The sequence below is a fragment of the Chiloscyllium plagiosum genome, unplaced genomic scaffold (assembly GCF_037043375.1).
Source record: "Chiloscyllium plagiosum isolate Xiang-an unplaced genomic scaffold, Cpla_swu_hap1 HiC_scaffold_13, whole genome shotgun sequence".
Taxonomy (NCBI): domain Eukaryota; kingdom Metazoa; phylum Chordata; class Chondrichthyes; order Orectolobiformes; family Hemiscylliidae; genus Chiloscyllium; species Chiloscyllium plagiosum.
Genome location: NW_028270151.1, coordinates 89,960,109 through 89,978,760, shown reverse-complemented (window position 1 = coordinate 89,978,760; position 18,652 = coordinate 89,960,109). Strand labels below are relative to the sequence as shown.

The window sequence follows — 18,652 nt, the reverse complement described above, 5'->3', positions numbered from 1 at the left end:
TAGATTGCTGAAACATTGGCAGCCAATGTCACTGACAGTGTCAGGGTTTATTTTTGACTGTGTGTGCATATTTCTAATCAGAGCTGGGCTTAGAGTGTGAGAATGCATTTGGCTGCTTTTGATCCCTTGGGAGCCTTGAGACAAGAAAGGGAGAGCACTAGAGAGAAGCACAGAGTTGTGGACTGGAGCCCAAGTTCTAGGTCCCAGAGAGACAGATGAGTAAGGTCTGAAGCCACTGACATAGTCACAGTGTTTTTTTTTATCTTACAAAATGGTTTGTTTTCCATACATGTTATTGTTATAGAGCTCTAATGAAACGTTATCCAGAAGTTGCTGCTTGAAGTTGTTTTTTTCATTAACCGTCATGCAACAGATGTTTATATCTTTCAAATTCACCAGTATTGTTGGATTTTCTGTTTTGTTTTGTGGTGTGTGAAGTCTATGATTCTGCTGTCATTTTTAATTTTGGTAATTATGTATATCTACCTCCTTTCTTTACTCTTTTAGTAATGAGCAGCCTTGTTCCCCAAGGCATTTTACCATCTTCCCAAACTGTAACTATCAGATTATATCATCCATTACTGTTTCACAGTCTAGTTGTTGCCTTTAATGATCTGGGGGAACCAGTGTGAGGTGTATAAAATTGGCTACCTCATTCAACTTTTTAATTAAAAAAAAAACACGATTGATCAAACCTGAAGAGTTTCAATATTTAATGTTGTAATTGCCAAACTAAATCTGCTAGTTTCTTGCTATTGATTATTCAGGGAGAAAATGTATGCAGTGGCTTTATAAAATTTTCATGACTACAAACAATCAGAACTCCCAGAGAATCATATTAGGGTGGAGCAGAATTTAAATCACAATCTCAGTCCATTTTGAGAAAAAAAGTCACTTTGATGGGATGCTTTCACTTGTGTAAGCCTGGGCAGTGCACACCTGACTTTTAGGGATAACGATTGCCATTTAAAAAGTGCCTTTCACAACCCAAGGTTGTTTTACCTTGCGGGAGAGTCGAGGACCATAAGGAATATCACAGAATAAGGGATCACCCATTTAATACAGAGATGAGAAGGAATTTCTTCTCAGAAGAATTCTTTGGAATTCCGTGTTACAGAGAGCTCTGGGGGCACAGTGCTTATCTATATTTAAGGCTGAGATAGATTGATTCTTGATCAGTGGGAGAATCAAGGGTTAGGAGGAAATGTAAAGAATTTGGATGTGATAAATGGTCATATCAGTCATGATCTCAAGGGGCTAAATGACCTACACCTGTTACTATTTCCTAAGGTCTTATTTGGAGTCAAGATACTCTTTTGGATATGGTCTCAGGGCACCCTAGATTTGAATTGAGTTGGAATGAATTAGGTTTTGTGTCACGCACTCTATTGAGTACTGTGAAAAGTTTAGAAGTTGCCACTTATGGTGCCATCTTAGGTACCCAGGTACAGATTCTTCAATGCAAATTCTAAGGGAAAGAAGATTAGAAAAATAAAGGGATTAAAAGTCCAGCATTACAGATCTTATGAATAAATCAGAAAAATAAAGAAATAAAAAGCTCAAGTAACAATCCTTCCAACCCAGTCCACACCACCACCTTAGTCTCTAGTCTGTGCTGGCCTTGACACCAGACCATGCTGGGCTTCACCTCAAGGCTGTCAAGGCCAGGAGACTGTTCTGGAATTGTCTTGAGGCTCCAATGGGCCAGGGGACCACCATACTGGGCCAGAAGATTGTTACACCAGGCTGGGAGATCGCCACATTTGGTCAGGAGACTGCCACATTGGACCGCTGAGAGGCCGCTACCCCGGGCCATCAAGGGACCGCCATGTGGGGCCGGAAGACCGCCACACCAGGTCTGTGCTGAGGCTGGGAGTCCGTGTCTGCACTGAGGTCCGATGTTCAGGACATTCACATGAAGAAAGAAGGAAAAGAAACACAAAAGAGAAAAAGTCAAGAGAAAAAGAAGAGGTTGAGAAAGGAGAGGGCAAGTGCCTTTTGGGAAAGATTTGGTCGTCTTGGAGAAATTAAGTGTCCTTTGGGATTATTAAAAGAAGACATGGACATTTATTGAAAGGACATAAAGACACTGAAACTGTCAGATCAAGCTGTCAAAGTAGCTGTCAAACAATCACGACAATTAAATCTCCAGTTATTTAAATAGTTGATAAAAGCATTCTGCTACATTAAAAATAAATCAGTTCTTGCCACTTAACCCTGTTATGTCTGTTGACATTAGCTGGAGTGTAGTCATGATAGGATGAGGATTGCCTGACTGACTTCTAACACAGTCATTTTTACAATATGGTGGTCGTCAGTTTTCAATTTGATAGATGGCTCGAAGAATTTATAAATTCTTTGTAGAGGGACTATGAATACTAATACTTGTTTTTATAAAGGATTCAAGGAAGTTAAATGGAGTCCATGGATTTTAAAGTCATAGACTCACAGAGTCCTACAATGTGTTTCAGGCCTCTTGGCACAAACTGGTCCATGCCGACCAAAATGTCCATCTATGCTAACCCCAACTCCTTGTACTTGGCCCATAGCCTTCTAAACCTTTCCTAACCACTTATTTGTCCAAATGCCTTTTAAATGTTGCTAATGTACTCGTCTCAATCACTTCTGCTGGTAGCTCATTCCATATGGGTACCATCCTCGGTGTAAAAGACGTTGCCCCTCTGGTTCCCTTTTATTCTTTCCCCTCTAATCTTAAACTGATGCCCTCTAGTCCTCAATTCCCTAACCTGGGAAAAAGACTGAATGCATTCACCCTATCCGTGCCTCTCACGATCTTATCCACTTCTATAGGATCCCCCCCTCAGTCTCCTTCGCACTAAAGCTTGTCCAGTCTCTCCCTAGAGATCAGACCATTGAGTCCAGCGACATCCTTATAAATTTCTTCTGCACACTTTCCAATTTAGTAACATCCTTTCTATAACAAGGTGACCAAAATTGAATACAATATTCCAAATGCGGCCTCACCAACATCCTGTACAACTGCAACATAACTTCCCAACTTCTAGACTCAATGTCCTGACTGATGAAGGCCAGTGTGCCAAAAGCTTTCCTCACTGTCCTGTCTACTTGTAACTCCACTTTCAGAGAGTCGTGCAGCTGAACTCCAAGGTCACTCTGTTCCATTCCTTAAAGTCCTACCATTCACAATGAAAATCATACCTTGATTTAACTTTCCAAAATGCAAGTCCTCACCCTTATCTATATTAAACTCCTTTTGTCATTTCTTGGTCCATTTCTCCAGTTGATCAAGGTCTGCAATTTCTGATTACCTTCCTTTAGTGTCAACTGCAAACTTAGTAATCATGCCTTGTACATTCTCATCCAAGTCATTCATATAGATAACAAATAGCAATGGACCCAGCACCGATCCCTGAGGCACTCCACGAGTCACAGACCTCCAGTCTGACAAACATCCTTTTGCTTCCTACCATCAAGCCAATTGTGTATCCAATTTGCCAGTTTCCCCTGGATTCCTTGTGACCTAACCTTATAGAGCAGCCTACCATATGGAACCTATTTACTTATGAAACCTTTTATTTGTTGAATAGTGAATTCATCAAAAGGCACTTAAAAACTTTATTGAATCTCAGTCTGAATTCTAGTGGACACTAAATAAGTGAACATGGAGGGTAGAAGGGCAAAACGTGATGAGTGGAAGTGCATGATTTGACGTTCTTGACACTGAGTTGACACAGGAACTAGTAGAGTAGAGTAGATGAGCTTTTTATTTGTTATTTCTACCATATATAACTGATACAGTGAAAACGAGACAGCGTTCCTCCAATACCGAGGGTGCTAATTGTACTGAAGAAAGGCTTCTGCCCGAAATGTCGATTCTCCTGCTCCTCGGATGCTGCCTGGCTGTGTTTTTCCAGCACCACATTTTTCAACTCTGGTCTCCAGCATCTGCAGTCCTCACTTTCTACTCCCTGCTAATTGTACAACACAGACTACACAATCGTAACATGGCATAAAGTGCATAAGTGCAAAACCCGCAAGTTACAGTGTAACAGAAGAATGATGAATAATAGACCTTCTTCTCGCAGCAATATGAAAGAATTTCAGATGGGAAAGCGTCTGATTATACTGTGTTAAGGAGCCTGATGGCTTGGGGGAAGAAACTGTTGCAGTCTGGCCGTGAGAGACTATATCCTCCGATATTTTCTGCCAAATCGCACAAGGGAGAAGAGTTTGAGTGAGGGGGTGTGGGCTCTTCCACAATGCTCTTAGCCTTCAGTATGCAATGTGTGGACCATCGTGGTCAAAATAAGATGGAAGTTTTGGCAAGGTTGGAGGATGCAGAGTGTATGGGAGGCGAGGGAGCCGGAAGGCTGTTTTTAAAATTTGATTCCCCTTTCCAGAGGTTTAAGTAAAAAGGTTTCAAAAAGACACAGACTGACTCCCGGGATGGCAGGATTGACAATATGAAAAAAGGTTGGATCGACTGGACTTATACTCGCTGGAATTTAGAAGAATGAAGGGGGCAGACATATAACATTCTGATGGGATTGGACAGGCTAGATGCGGGAAGAATGCTCCCGATGTTGGGGAAGTCCAGAAGTATGGGTCATAGCCTAAAAATAAGGGATAAGCTATGCAGGACTGAGGTGAGAAAGAATTTCTTCATTCCGAGAGTTGTGAACCTGTGGAATTCTCAACCACAGAAAGCTGTTGGTGCCGGTTTGTTAAATATATTGAAGAGGGAGTTGAGCCTGGCCCTCATGGCCAAAGCGATCAAGGGGCATGGTGAGAAAGTGGAAGTGGCATACTGAAATTGCTAGATTAGCCATGATTATATTGGATGGTGGTGCAGGCTCGAAGGGCTATTTTCTATGTTGCTATGTTACGCAAGCAGCCTCCACGCCTAGCAGTGCCTGTGCCTGCCTCCTTGCTCTTTCCAGGCATAGCTGGGCCACTTCCATTCCATCATGCACCATTCTCTCCCCACCCACCCCCATTCTACCCCACTGATGGGGCATTTCTTTCAGGCATCATTTTTGCAGAGTGGGGAATTGTCCTCACTCTTAGGAGTGAAGATTCACGCTTCGATCTTTAATTATTCCATCAGAACATGTTGTAAATATGAACACACAGTAGTTTTACGACAAGAAAGCTACTTGCCTATTTCAGAACTTCATACCACTTAGTCAGCTGCCGACAGTGAAACCTCGCCCCTACATTTACAGGAACAAGCACAATTCACTGTTGTCCCAAAGATTGAAATTGGAGGTTTCGAACTTGAAGGCCTCTCCAGTGTTCACTCTTCTGACTGTCAGAAGGGCGATTGGGAAACTAAATTAAAAACAGGCCAAAGGCTTTATCTTTCGAGGAGCTTTTCCTTGTCTCTTTCGGGGGCAACCATTGAAGCATTACTGGGAAGAAAATCAGTGCCTTTCATCCTGTGTCCTGGGACTTAGGTTCAAAAGCATCCCAAACAGATGGAATGGAAGTGCCTTCTGCTGACAGCTGTTACACACAGTGAGTAAAGTGAGCTCAGACCATCACAGTGACTCCCAATGGAAATGAGTCCACTGTGCAGAATTGCCACTCATCATCCTGGCACATGTACAAAAAGAAAGCACAAACAGATTGGGTACAAATTTAGTAACAAGGACCTAGATAAAAGGATTTAGTCATGGTGGCTCAGTGAATTGAAATAGTGCTGATTATCCATGAATTTTTCTGTTCATTTGTTAGTTAGTATATACTAAATGAGTCCGTGCACTGAGATAACACAGCAGTTTGTACCAGCTAGCTTTCCCACTGAACGGTCTTTATTGCAAAATTACAATTGCCTTCTGCATATGCCCAGGGGACCTGAACTGTATGAAACCAGGACCAGTGAATGTAGGATTCTTCCTGTTGATAGTTGTCTTCCCAGATTAATTGAAATAGTGTTGCTGAGACTGGTACCTCATGCAATATTTCTTAATCTTCTCTGAATGGAATGAGTTTTTGACTCCTGCATGTGCTGAAATGTATGTTCATGATTAGCAGGGAGGTATTGGCCTAGTGGTATTATCATTAGACAATTAATGTAGAGATCCAGGTAATGTTCCAGGGATCTCTGTTCTTGCCATGGCAAATAGTGGAATTTAAATTTAATAATAATCTTGAATTATGAGTCTAATGATGATTATAAAGTCATTGCTGATTGTTAAGTAAGCACCACCTGGTTTGCTAATGTCCTTTTGGGAAGGAAATCTGCCGGCTTTATCTGGTCTGGCCGACACGTGACTAATTCCTCTTTGGGCAATTCATTTTGGGAAATAAATGCTGATGTCCATACCCTTGCAGTTCAGTATTGCAACAGATTAATTGCTGAGGCCTGCAAGGTTAACATCCTCTCAAACAATTCAGTACCTTTGTACTGAAGGTCACTAGGGGTATTTGAGAAGGAGGACTGTTTGTTTGTGTAACATTGTAAATGATTACAGCCCAGGCACATAGGCTGTGTTGTTGGTATTACATACCCATAATACTTGACGAGTGTTGCCCCATTCTGATGATCCTCAAAGTTAAAATTGCAGCATTCTGAATAAGTATAACATAAAACTTCATGAATTCTAGTCACTTAATTAGATTTCCTACAGTGTGGAAACAGGCCCTTCAGCCCAACAAGTCCACATCAGCCCTCTGAAGAGTAACCCACCCAGACCTATTTCCCTCTGACTAACACACCTAACACTATGGGCAATTTAACATGGCCACTTCACCTGATCTCCACATATTTAGATTATGGGAGGAAACCCACACAGACATGAGGAAAATGTGCAAACTCCACACAGTCACCTAAGGCTGGAATTGAACCTAGGACACTGGTGCTATGAGGCAGCAGTGCTAACCACTGTGCTATTGTGCCACCAGGATGACTCTGCTGGACCAACCTCACTCTTTACAATGAAGGAGCCAAAGAAGATTGAAAAAGTGTTTTCTCATTCCTTCAATGTATTTGTCCTTTGAAAGGATTGATTTATTTGAAATTTTACGCAATTTTATCATGAGGTACAAGTTAAGAGTTGGATTCCATTCTGAGTCAGAGGCCTAACAGCATTTTTAAAATTTGTTCTCGAGATGTGGGCATTGCTGGTTAAACACAGCATTTATTGCCCATTCCTAATTGCCCTCAGGCTTAAGGGTCAATCACATTGCTGTCACAAGTAGGCCAGACCAGGTAAGGTTGGTAGACTTCCTTCCCTAAAGGATAGGAGTGGACGAGATGGATTTCTACAACAATCAGCCATGACTACATGGTTATCATTAAGATTGTTTCAGATTATTATTAATTCAAATTTCATCACCTGCCATGTGTTCAACCCCAGAGCATTAGCTGGCATTCAGAACTATTAATCCAGTGACTACTGTGATGACATCATTGCCTTCCTCAACATTTTAGCTCCTGGGCCATGTTTAAATATGCCAGACCCAACTTGCCCCTGAGCATGAAGTCAGCAATGTGAAGAGGGAGTTAGTGCTGAGACCAGCATTACTGAGGTGTGGAAGTAATCCCCTACATCTGGTAAGTTGGTCTGAAGGGGTGATGGCTGGTTTGAGAAAAGTGGGCGTGATCAAGATCGAGGGAGAACCGGAAGCAGGAGGGACATCCCAGTAAACCTGAGATTTAAAACAAAAAGCTTCCCTGCCCCTATGGGCCCACTGCCTATTGACCTGGATTTCCCCAGTGAAACCAGCTTCAGAGAAAATGGCCATAACTTTGCCAGGAGATTGGTCCTCAGGCTTCACTTATTGCCTGAAACACAACTGTTCAAACATGCAGTGAGGTTGTCTTTATGCTTCCATGAATTATACCATAACACATCCGAACAGAATTAGGCCATTCAGTCCAGCAAGTCTGCTCCATTGAGTCCTGAAGAAGGGTTACACTTGAAACATCGACTTCTCCACCTCCTGATGTTGCCTGGCTTGCTGTGTCCTTCCAGCCTCTTGCCTGTCTACTTTGGATTCCAGCATCTGCAGCTTTTTTGTCTCTAACCGTCATTCGATCATGGCTGATATGTTGCTGAACCCCATTCTCCTGCTTTTTCCCCATAATATTTCATCTCCTTACTAATCAAGAACTTATCTAACTCTGTCTTAAATATTTTCAATGACTTAACCTCCACAACCTTCTGCAATAATGAGTTCCACAAATGCACCACTTTCTGGCTAAAGAAATTCCTCCAAATCTCACTCTGAGGCTTTGTCCTTGGGCCTTAGTCTTTCCTAATAGTGGAAGCAGCTTTTCCACATCCACTCTATCCAGGCTTCTTAGTATCCTGTAAGTTTGAATCAGATCCCCCCTCATTCTTCTAAACTCCATTGAGTACAGTATCAGATCCCTTAACCATATGATAAGCCCTTTATCCCCAGTATCATTCTTGTGAACATCCCCTAGACTCCTCTAATGCCAGCACATCCTTCCTCAGATATCGGTCCCAAAATTGCTTACAATATTCCAAAGGTGGTCTCACCAATCCCCACCCCTTCTCATATCCCCAGGCTCCCTCAATGTCCACTCACTGAATCTTCATTTTGAACAAACCCCAGCAGTACCTCTCTGCTCTTGTATTCTAGCCCTCTTGAAATGAATGCTACTGAACCTGCATGTTAACTTTAAGGGAACCCTGAACTTGGGGTCCCAAGTCCCTTTATGCTTCAGATTTCTGAAACCTTTCCTCATTTAGATAATAATCTACGCCTCTATCCTTTCTACCAAAGTGCATAGCCTAACACTGGCCCACATTGGTATTACATCTGCCACTTCTTTTCCACTCTCCTAGCCTGTCAAAATCCTTCTGCAGCCTCCCTGTTTCATCAACATGACCTGCACCTCCACCCACCTTTGTGTCATCTGCAAACTTAGCAACAATGCCTTCAGTTCCTTTGTCCAGATCATTAATGTATAGCATGAACAGCTGTGGTGCCAACACTGAACCCTGCGGACCTCCACTGTCATTCCTAAAAAATGACCCCTTTATCCCCACTCTCTGCATTCTGCCAGTCAGTCAAAGCTATCTTCATGCCAGTACTTTGCCCCAACTTAATTTTCAGAATTGCGGATTAATCTGCATATCCAAGAGAAAAAGACAGGAGCATTCAAAACAATATGTTATATTTTCTTCAGGCGTGCTTGTTTGTTGGTTATGGAGATGGAAGGCAATCATATTTTGTCAGGAAGTGAAGAATCATTCAATTAGTGTAGGATGATGGGACACTACAGTGATGAGTATGCCAGAAAATCAATGGTGGGAGAATGAAATGAAAACAGCAATTGCTGGAGAAACTCGAAAGGTTTGGCAGCACCTGTGAAGGAAAACAGTGTTAAGGTTTTGAGTTGGTCATAGGACTCAAAACATTAACTCTGCTTTCTCTTCACAGATGCTGCCAGACTGCTGAGTTTCTCCAGCAATTTCTATTTTTTGTTTCAGATCTTCAGCATCGGCAGTTCGTTATTTTATTTTAGTGGGAGTAAGGATGTAGAGCTGTCTGCAGCAAGAGGCCATGTAGTTAACGTCCAGGAATAGGCACAGTCAGAAATGGCACATCGAGTGAGGCAGGACTGCAGAGTGAGCAGGGTGAATACCAGGTAGACAATATTGCAGGACTTTGCAAACCTGTTTGCAATCAGGTGGTTAAAATCTGAGATGCCTTGCTGAGTTTAGATGGGGTTGGGGGTGCACAAATTGAACTGTGGTGATTAACTGCTTTGAATTTTTTTTCTGAGTGTTAGTGGGGCTGTTAATTATGTGAAACATCAACCCGTTTGAACAATGTATTTGTTGTGGAATTACTAACAGGTTTAAATCAGAGACCTCGGTAAAGACTGACACGTGAAATGCTTTTAGATCAAAGAGTTTAAAATAAATTGAATGACTTTATTAACATGATATTTCTATGTTGAGTTTGAAAAATGAGTTGAAAATGACAGAATAATATAGAAGAACATGGTTCTTTCAGGCCTCTATGCCATAATGCTGATAGCCTCTGTATGTAATTAGAATAACTAATAGCTACAGCATTGTACCCGCATGAATTCAATTTGACAGACAGGATGACTGTCACAAAATTAATTTGGTGTTACATTTGACAACATTATGGAATGGAAACCTAATTTTCTTTTAAGTGATAAATGTACAATTTGAACAAAATGTTGTCTCATAGATCTTAAACATATTTACTTAATTAGCACACTTTGATGTCCTTGACCGTTGCCCATTGTACAGAAGGTCTTGAATATTATTTCACACAGACTCTAGTTTCATAACCATCGTTTCACAGTTTGAAGAACTGTTTCATTTTCCTTGGAGGATGGTATTTTGTGATGCTGGGTAGGAAGAATCAAAAACCAGTGTTGTCCTGCAGCAAAGGAAGGTTAGAAGGTGTGAGGTCTGGACCAGGAGGCACAGAGGAAATCCAGTCCCCATTTTAGAGTTATTCCTCCTGCAGTGCTTCCATTGGCAGGAGGTTTAATTGTCGTATGACAGGTTTATAAGGGGAATTTGAACTTTTATAGAATAGACATGGCAACTTATAATGTGGATGCAAGTGTATACCGACATAAGATTTTTAACATTGTCATAATATTGGACAACTGTATCCATTCTTGAATCCATTACAGAATAATAATTTGCAGTTTTTGGCTCGATTTTTGTCACCAATATAGTCAGTTTGCGATAGGAATCTCCTGGTTCTGTACAACCTGCCTCAGTTGAAAGGGGCCCTTTATCCCAATGTATTTTAGATTTCATTACTCACAGTGTGGAAACTGACCCTTCGGCCCAACAAGTCCACACTGACCCACTGAAGAGTAACCCACCCAGACTCATTCCCCTGCATTTACCTCTTCACCTAACACTATGGGCAATTTAGCATAGCCAATTCACCTGACCTGCACATCTTTGGACTGTGGGAGGAAACTGGAGCAGCCAGAGGAAACCCATGCAGATACAGGGAGAATGTGCAAACTCCACACAGACAGTTGCCCAAGGCTGAAATTGAACCCGGGTCTCTGGCGCTGTGAGGCAGCAGTGCTAACCACTGTGGCACCGTGCCGCCCTTGTTCAGGGGAAAATGCAGATAATATATATTTGACCCTGGAAGCAGATTGTGGGTGGCCACAGGGGTCGGCCAGTGTGAAGGTGAGCTTGTTCAAAGTCTAGCTCTGTTCTTTTCCCAGATGGTTTATAAGCTATTAGACCCCCATAACCCTCGCTCCGTACTCCCTCAACTCCCTACCCACCTCCATTCCCCTTCCATCACAAATTGATCCCTCACCAACCCCTTCCCCCCTCATATCCCCTTGCTCCCTCAGTAGCCACCTACTCAGTCTCCATTTTGAGCAGTCCTCTGGAGCCAGGAGAAAATGAGGACTGCAGATGCTGGAGATCAGAGTTAAAAAGTGTGGCGCTGGAAAAGCACAGCCAGTCAGGGAGCATCCGAGGAGCTGGAGAGTCAACGTTTCAAACATAAGTTCTTCATCAGGATTCCCGATGAAGAGCTTATGCTCAAGACGTCGACTCTCCTGCTCCTCGGATTCTGTCTGACCAGCTGTGCTTTTCCAGTGCCACCCTTTTTGAATCCTCTGGAGCCAGACAGAGATGAAAACTTAAACTTCTAATAATCTAATAGAGCTTTCATTCATACATATCTGATACTGAAAAGTTCTCTTATCGTGGAACATATTTAAATTCACACAAGTGTTCATTGTTATAACAACCAACAACTCCCCCAATCGAGATAAATGCTTTTGTATCTTTTGATATTCAGTCAAAGTTTGATGATGACTTCAGTTAGAATAACAACTCTTGGGAAATGGCAACAACAGGAACTTGATTAAAATTGTATGAGCAGATTGTAGTTGATTTTCTGAACTACATCAGATGGCCGGTTAATCAAAGCTGCTTTTTAACTGTTAACTGACAGCTTTAGCCTGATCTTTTAAAACATATTTAAAGGACCAAGGATTTAAAAAGAAACATCAAGCTGGAACTATTAAGCAGATGTATTCACTCTTTGTTTTTTTCTCCATAAATTTGTGACAGCCACAACTTAAGTTAAGACCCAAAGAACAGTGAAAATGGTGTCTGAACTCAGGTGGCATTTGTATTTCACTAACCTGATTTACTGCATCCATTGCTCCCAATGTGGTCTCCTCTACATCAGAGAAACTGAGCACAAACTCTGGGATCGGTTCAAGGAAGATCTGTGGTCTGCAAGCTCCAATCAACCCCACCTCCTGGTCGCCAGCCATTTCGACTCCCCCTCCCAATCCCCCAATGACATGTCCATCCTCGGCCTCCTCCACCATCAAAATAAGGCCACATAAAAACTGGAGGAAAAACACCTCATCTTCTGCCTGTGGAGCTTACAACCATATGGCCTCAACATAGAATTCACCAACTTCCTAGCCTCCCCAGCCCCCTCCCCATCCCAGGTCCAGCCCTCCCTCTGCACCCCACCCGCTTGATCTGACCGACTTGTCCATCTTCCTTCCTGCCTATCCGCTCAACCCGTTCCTACTCACCAATCGCAATCACTACCTACCTGCATTCACCTATCGCCATAGCACCTACCTTACCCCCAGCCCCACCCCCACCTCTTGTTTATTTCTCAACCCCCTTCCCCCATCTAGTCCTGATGAATGGTCCTACCCAAAACGTTGACTCTCATCCTCCTCTTGTGCTATTTGACCTGCTGTGTTTTCTTCAGCTCCGCATTTTATCAACTCTGAACTCGGTTACCCTTCTGAGTTCCAATATCCGACCTGCGTGATTCGTACCCTATTGCTTCCAGAAAAAAAAAGGATCTGATACAAATGGGGGTGGGATATCCACATCTGGATCTCACCTGCCATTTTTAAAGGTCTTCAGAATTAGCTCGACTCTATGAGAATCTGGTCCATAAACTCAATCAGGTTTAAAATAAAGAGGGAAGATTAAAGCAAGATAGAAGGTCATCTGAATGGGAAGTTCCACTTGGAAGTGCAAAGGTCATGAGCATAGCATCCAACAGTTGCACATTGATTGTGTTGGGATTGTTGCATTGGAGGAATGATGGGTGCTTCCTGAGACCCTCATAAAATGGTTTGTATAGAAACTGTAGAAGCCTGGTTGGCACATGGGCTGAGGAAGGATCATAGACTAATATAAAACAAAGAACTGCAGGTGCTGGAGATCTAAAACAAAACCAGAAAATGATGGAGAAGATCAGAAGGAGGAGCAGCATCTCTGGAGGGAAGAATAGAATTAATATTTCGAATCCAATGACCCTTCATCTGGCTTAATAGGATGATTGGCCTTTTCATATTGCAAGTCTGCACTCTTATAGTTAAGATGCTAACTCTCCATCAGCCAAAATAGCTTAGTTGGGAGAGCATTAGTCTGAAAATCTAACAGTTCCTGGTTCAATCCTGCATCCTGGTAGGATTATCAATACCTTTCTGTTTCAGCATTTGTTTAGGGGACCCCTACCACCTGGGTTCAAGCCTGATCCTGCTCCAGAGGTATATGTGAACAGGTTGATTAGATAAGTAGGTTAAATAAAACAATTAAGGTGCTGATTTGCCTGAATTTATTTTCAGATGCTAAAGATTATCTATGCTTATTAGTTGTGTGGCATTTTCCTCCCCACGCACAGACCACTCAGGGCAATACTTCCATATTGGCGTTTATGCTTCACATGGATCAAGTGTCAGCATTTGAATAATTAAAGTACATTGAAGAATTCTGAAAGTTTGGTTGAAAGGAATGTGATGGCCAGAACCACAATGGCTTCTCTGACCCAGCTTATCCTTGAGAGAGGGGCTCCCATCTGAGAGCGTAAAATGGTTAAAGTTACCTGCAGGGAGTAATCGAATTATTACAGTGCAGAAGGAAAGCCAATTTGGCCCATCATGTCGCACTGGCTCTCCAAAAAGCTTTATGTCTCAGTGCCATTCTCTTGATTTTTCATTGTTACTCTGAGCATTGTTTCTATTCAAATAATCATCCAATACCCTTTGTGGGGTTGACCTCAGAGGGCCTACCTGGCATTAACAGGGTGGCAATGAACCCAGAATGGGTTCACTTCTGATGTGAATCCATTTTGCAGTGCCATTTTGCTCTGGTCTCTAGCCGCCTGTCCAATGTGTCCATTTTAAATATGGAAATTGGGATCCCACTGTTGGACCAAAACCAAGAGTGCCACGTTAGATCAGCACTTGGACCATTCCAGTTGTCCACGGCAATAGGAGAGGATTACAGGGAAGCCAGAGTGATGTATATATTCCTTTTGCAGAGATGATGGTCACTGTGGCGAATGCTCTGCCTCAGTGTGTGAGTGCTCTAATGCTGACCAGTTGTTGTTTTTTTCTCCTTCTTTCTTTAGAAACCCTGCTGGATACTCGAATAGCCACTGCTGAGCTGGGCTGGACAGCATATCCTTCATCAGGGGTAAGGACACGTCAGCTCATTGCACGCAGTTGATTGACAGCTTTCTGCCCTGCAAACTGGTGGAATGCAGAGCGAGAGAGAAAAAATAGATAATGCCTGAATACCCTAAACCATTTCATAGCCAATTAATTACTTTGAAGTTCACAGTCAGCAAAATGCTACAAACAGCAATGAGATAAATGACCAATTAAACTGTTTGATTGAAGTTTAACACTTGAGCAAGACACCAGGGAGTTTACCCCAGCTCTTCTCTGAAATATTGCCATTGCTGGCATTTCTGTGCACATCCATCGATCTCGGCCTTGATAGTCCCAGTTGAACTCCCTTATCCACAATCGTTTGTGGGTGGGAATACAAGATTTTCCTTTCCCTTTGTCGGAAGAAGAGATTCATAGTTTCACACCTGAACAGCCCAGCTCTCTTTCTAAAGCCTAATCCCTCTGTTCTGGATCCTGCACTAGAAGAAATTGTTCCCCTGTTTCGACAGGAAAACTTGCCCTGCCTTGATCTAAAAATCTCAATTCAATAAACCTGCTACCCTGCACAAATCATTTAAGCCTGATAGAAACTATAGCACTGTGGTGACTCTGAACTGTGATACCATTCCAGGTCAATATATCTTTCTGGCGGGAAGGTGTTCAAGAACTAGCTAGCTACTCTCTTGGGATAAGCAACAATGAATAGACTGCAGAGGAAACAGAAGGGGGAGCAGAATATTCACTTTTCATTCATATAAATTGTGCAAAGATGCTGCCAAGGAACTGAAAAGATAGAAAGACTTAAACGTCTTCGAACCTATCATTAAATCCTTGCACTTCACTCGTTGTGAAAACAGTAATTATCTACATTCTTCAGTCTAACAACACATCATGTTTGGAATTCCGACTTACCACAGCTTTATGGAAACTGTGCACCTGGCTAATGCAAAACAAGCATTATCCATGTAATTGCTGGAGAGATGATGATATAAAGGATCCTGTTGCCTCCATTCAGCTAGCTCCCCCCTCCATGTCCTTATCCAAAAATGACCCACCCTCAGCACAAATGGCTTCCAGATGTAAAACCATCATCCTTGCATGCAACCCTGGGTTTGAACCTGGAAGATTCCTTGCGACAGAGCTAGGGCTTTCACATTGCCCTAGGAAATTGCTAACAGAAAATGGCAGCCTTGATTCAGCAGGTAGCACGTCTGCCTTTGAGGCCAGGGATGGTGAATTGAGGCCCCAAGTCAGAGGCTTGAGCCCAGCATCTGGACTGATGCACCAGTACAGTGCAGCAGTCCCTCTGTATTATCAGAGATGTTAGCTTTCAGATTAGATGTTTAAGCCCAAGTCCCTGTCTGCACTCATAGTTGAATGGAAAGATCCCAGTTCTCCCTGGTTTCCTGGTCATTATTTATCCCTCAGCCAATATCACTGAAAGTGACTCCTTAATATATTCTTTCATGGGATGTGGGTGTTGCTGGATAGGCAATAATTTATTATCCTTTCTTAATTGCTCTGGAGAAGGTGGCAGTGATCAGCCCTCTTGTACCACTGCAGTCAATGAGATATGATGAGACATCTTGTACTGTTAGGGAGAGAGCTCCAAGATTTTGACCTAGTGAAAGTAAAGAAGTAATTATATATTTCCCAGTCAGGATGCTGAGTGTCTTGGAGGAGCAACAACAGGCACTGTATCCACTGTCCTGACAAACCTATCATTACTTCAATGTTGTTAAAACATAAAGTGCTGGAGAAACTCATCAGGGCAGGCAATATCTGAGGAGAGAGAAAAACAGTTACTGTTTTGAATCCAATTTGACTTCTTCAGAACTGGAGAAGAGTCATATTGGACTCAAAACGTTAACTCTGTTTCTTTCTCCATACTCTCATAGAATCTGTACAGTGTGGAACAGGCCATTTGGCCCACTGAATCCACAATGATCCTCCAAAGTGCAACCCCTAGACCCCAACCCCTACCCTATCCCAGTAACCCTCCATTTCCCACGGCTAATCCCAGCCTGCATATCCCTGGACACTATGGCAATTTAGCATGGCCAATCCACCTAAGCACATCCTTGGACTTTGGGAGGAAACCGGAGCACCCGGATGAAACCCATACATCCTTAGATACTGCCTACATGCGTTTTTCCTGCATATTCTGTTTTTATTTCAGATTTCCAACATCCACAGTATTTTGCTTTTATGATCTCATGTTTGTGAGATTTTGTTGTGCGCAAATGAGATTCTGCATTTCCTGCATTTTGACATTGACCTACTTTAAATGTAACTCCTAGACTTTAAAGTCTTCAAATGGCCTGAGATCATGAAAAGCACTTTATAAATGCAAGCTAGTTTTTGTTAGTTGGTGAGCTGAGGGACATTACGTACATATACTAAGGTACAGTGAAAAGTGTTGACTTGCGTGCTGTATAGGCAGATCATACAATACAAAGTGCATCAGGGTAGCAGAACAGAGTATAAAATGCAGTGTTACAATCACAGAGAAGGTGCAGAGAGAAAGATTAGAATTAACATTTGAGAGGTCTGTTCAAAAGTCTGATAACAGTGGGGAAGAAGCTGTTCTTGAATCTGTTCGTACGTGCATTCAAACTTTTATATCTTCTGCCTGATAGAGATAGGGATTAAGTAACTTAAAGACAGGAGTGAAAGAATACTATAAAATGGAGGAGACAGACACAGAAGGCAAGATTGACGGCGAAGAACAATGTAGGTTAAAATAAATAACAGAAAAGAGGGTAGGGTTAGACTGTTGGTCAGAAAGTAAGGAGGAGGGGATCGAAAAGCCTAGGTTTTGGGTTACTGGGAGGATGATATATCTATAGTACTGAAGGGCAGATGAAACTGAAAGGAAGGTGAACAGGACCTTACACGGTTTTGTTGTTTTTCTTTCCATGGAAACTGCATCAATGTACAGGATGCTGAGGTTATTTTATAATGATATGTGAAAGGTGAACGACCTTGTGCCCATGTTCTGTACTTGATCATTGTCAGACACCTCATTTCAAAATGGACTTGCATTCAATATTGGGCAAGAACAGGATTGATGACGCCTGTGAAAGCTGGGTGACAAATTTGGTGAGGGAGCACAAGTGTGGGAAGGCCAATGCCTGGTATAATTTACTGACTTTACCATGAGGAACTAATGGAGATGGATTTTGGATTGTAAGTTAATGATTCATTTTAGATTAACTTGTGGAAAGAAGCCACTTCGACTAAGTAGATTTGTGGTTAGAGTCTGAAAAAGCATTGAAATTATAAAGGTTAAAGACACAGGTTTCTTCTGGTTATGGTTGTAGATGAAATTCCAATGTATTGTTCACATGCACCAATCTATTAGTAGCCACAAAGTATTTTGCATATAACTAGAACATTCTCTTGGCATTGGGATTCTGTTCCTAAAAACAGTGTATTATTCAAATTATATTTTGTTGTTGTGAAGCAACGAAATGGTACATATATTTTAGAACCCTAAACAAAACAGATTAATGTCTGCATCAACCTGGTTGTTACATGTATAGTTATTCACACATCATATAAAACGAATGTTTAATCATACTGCTGCCACCAAAAGATGTGAAAGGGGAAAGTGGGACAAGTCCTTTGATCTGCCCTACTCTTTGAGGAAGAACCAAAAGAAGCAGATACAAGCAGTTTTCAAATTCTAAGGGCTTCTCCCACTTCCCTTCAACAACAATACAACAATGACAACAAATCTTGTCATTGCCTTTTTTCTGTGTACAAAGTGGCACAGAGTCAATCCCACAAGCAATTGTGAAACATAAACAAGTAATCATTTAATCAATTGATGGATATGTGTTGAGTGTTATTGATGAACAAGGGAGGCGAAGGGAAAGTGGAGCTGAGGCCACAGCCAGATCAGCTGTGATCATATTGAACAGCAGAGCAGGCTCAAGGGGCTGAGGCCTACTGCTCATAATGTCAATGTTCCTGTGCTCACCTGAACACCAGAGAGAGCTTCCTGGCTCTATTTTGAATACGTTGCCTGCCTGGTCCTAGGGTGCAGGACATCTCTGACTGGCTTGAAAGGATATTGGAGTGGGAGGGCGAGGATCCAGTTGTTGTGGTCCACGTTGGGACTAACAACATAGGCAAGGCTAGGAAGGAGGACCTGTTTGGGGATTATCAAGTACTAGGAATGAAATTAAGGAACAGGTTCTCATCTCTGGATCTCATACC

General features: G+C 42.2%; 1 protein-coding gene across 3 annotated transcripts in view; it reads left to right on the top strand.

Annotated features, from left to right (window-relative positions):
* The window catches only part of LOC122555678 (ephrin type-B receptor 1), a 505,782-nt gene that overhangs the window by 102,288 nt on the left and 384,842 nt on the right, over positions 1-18,652 (top strand). For all 3 annotated transcript variants that reach the window (XR_015759253.1, XR_015759252.1, XM_087993907.1), the window contains exon 2: positions 14,386-14,450. Coding sequence is in view for 1 of the 3 variants with exons in the window: in XM_087993907.1 (XP_087850033.1) it covers positions 14,386-14,450 (65 nt within the window). In the remaining 2 variants the exon portion in view is untranslated. The remainder of the gene's footprint in view (positions 1-14,385; positions 14,451-18,652) is intronic.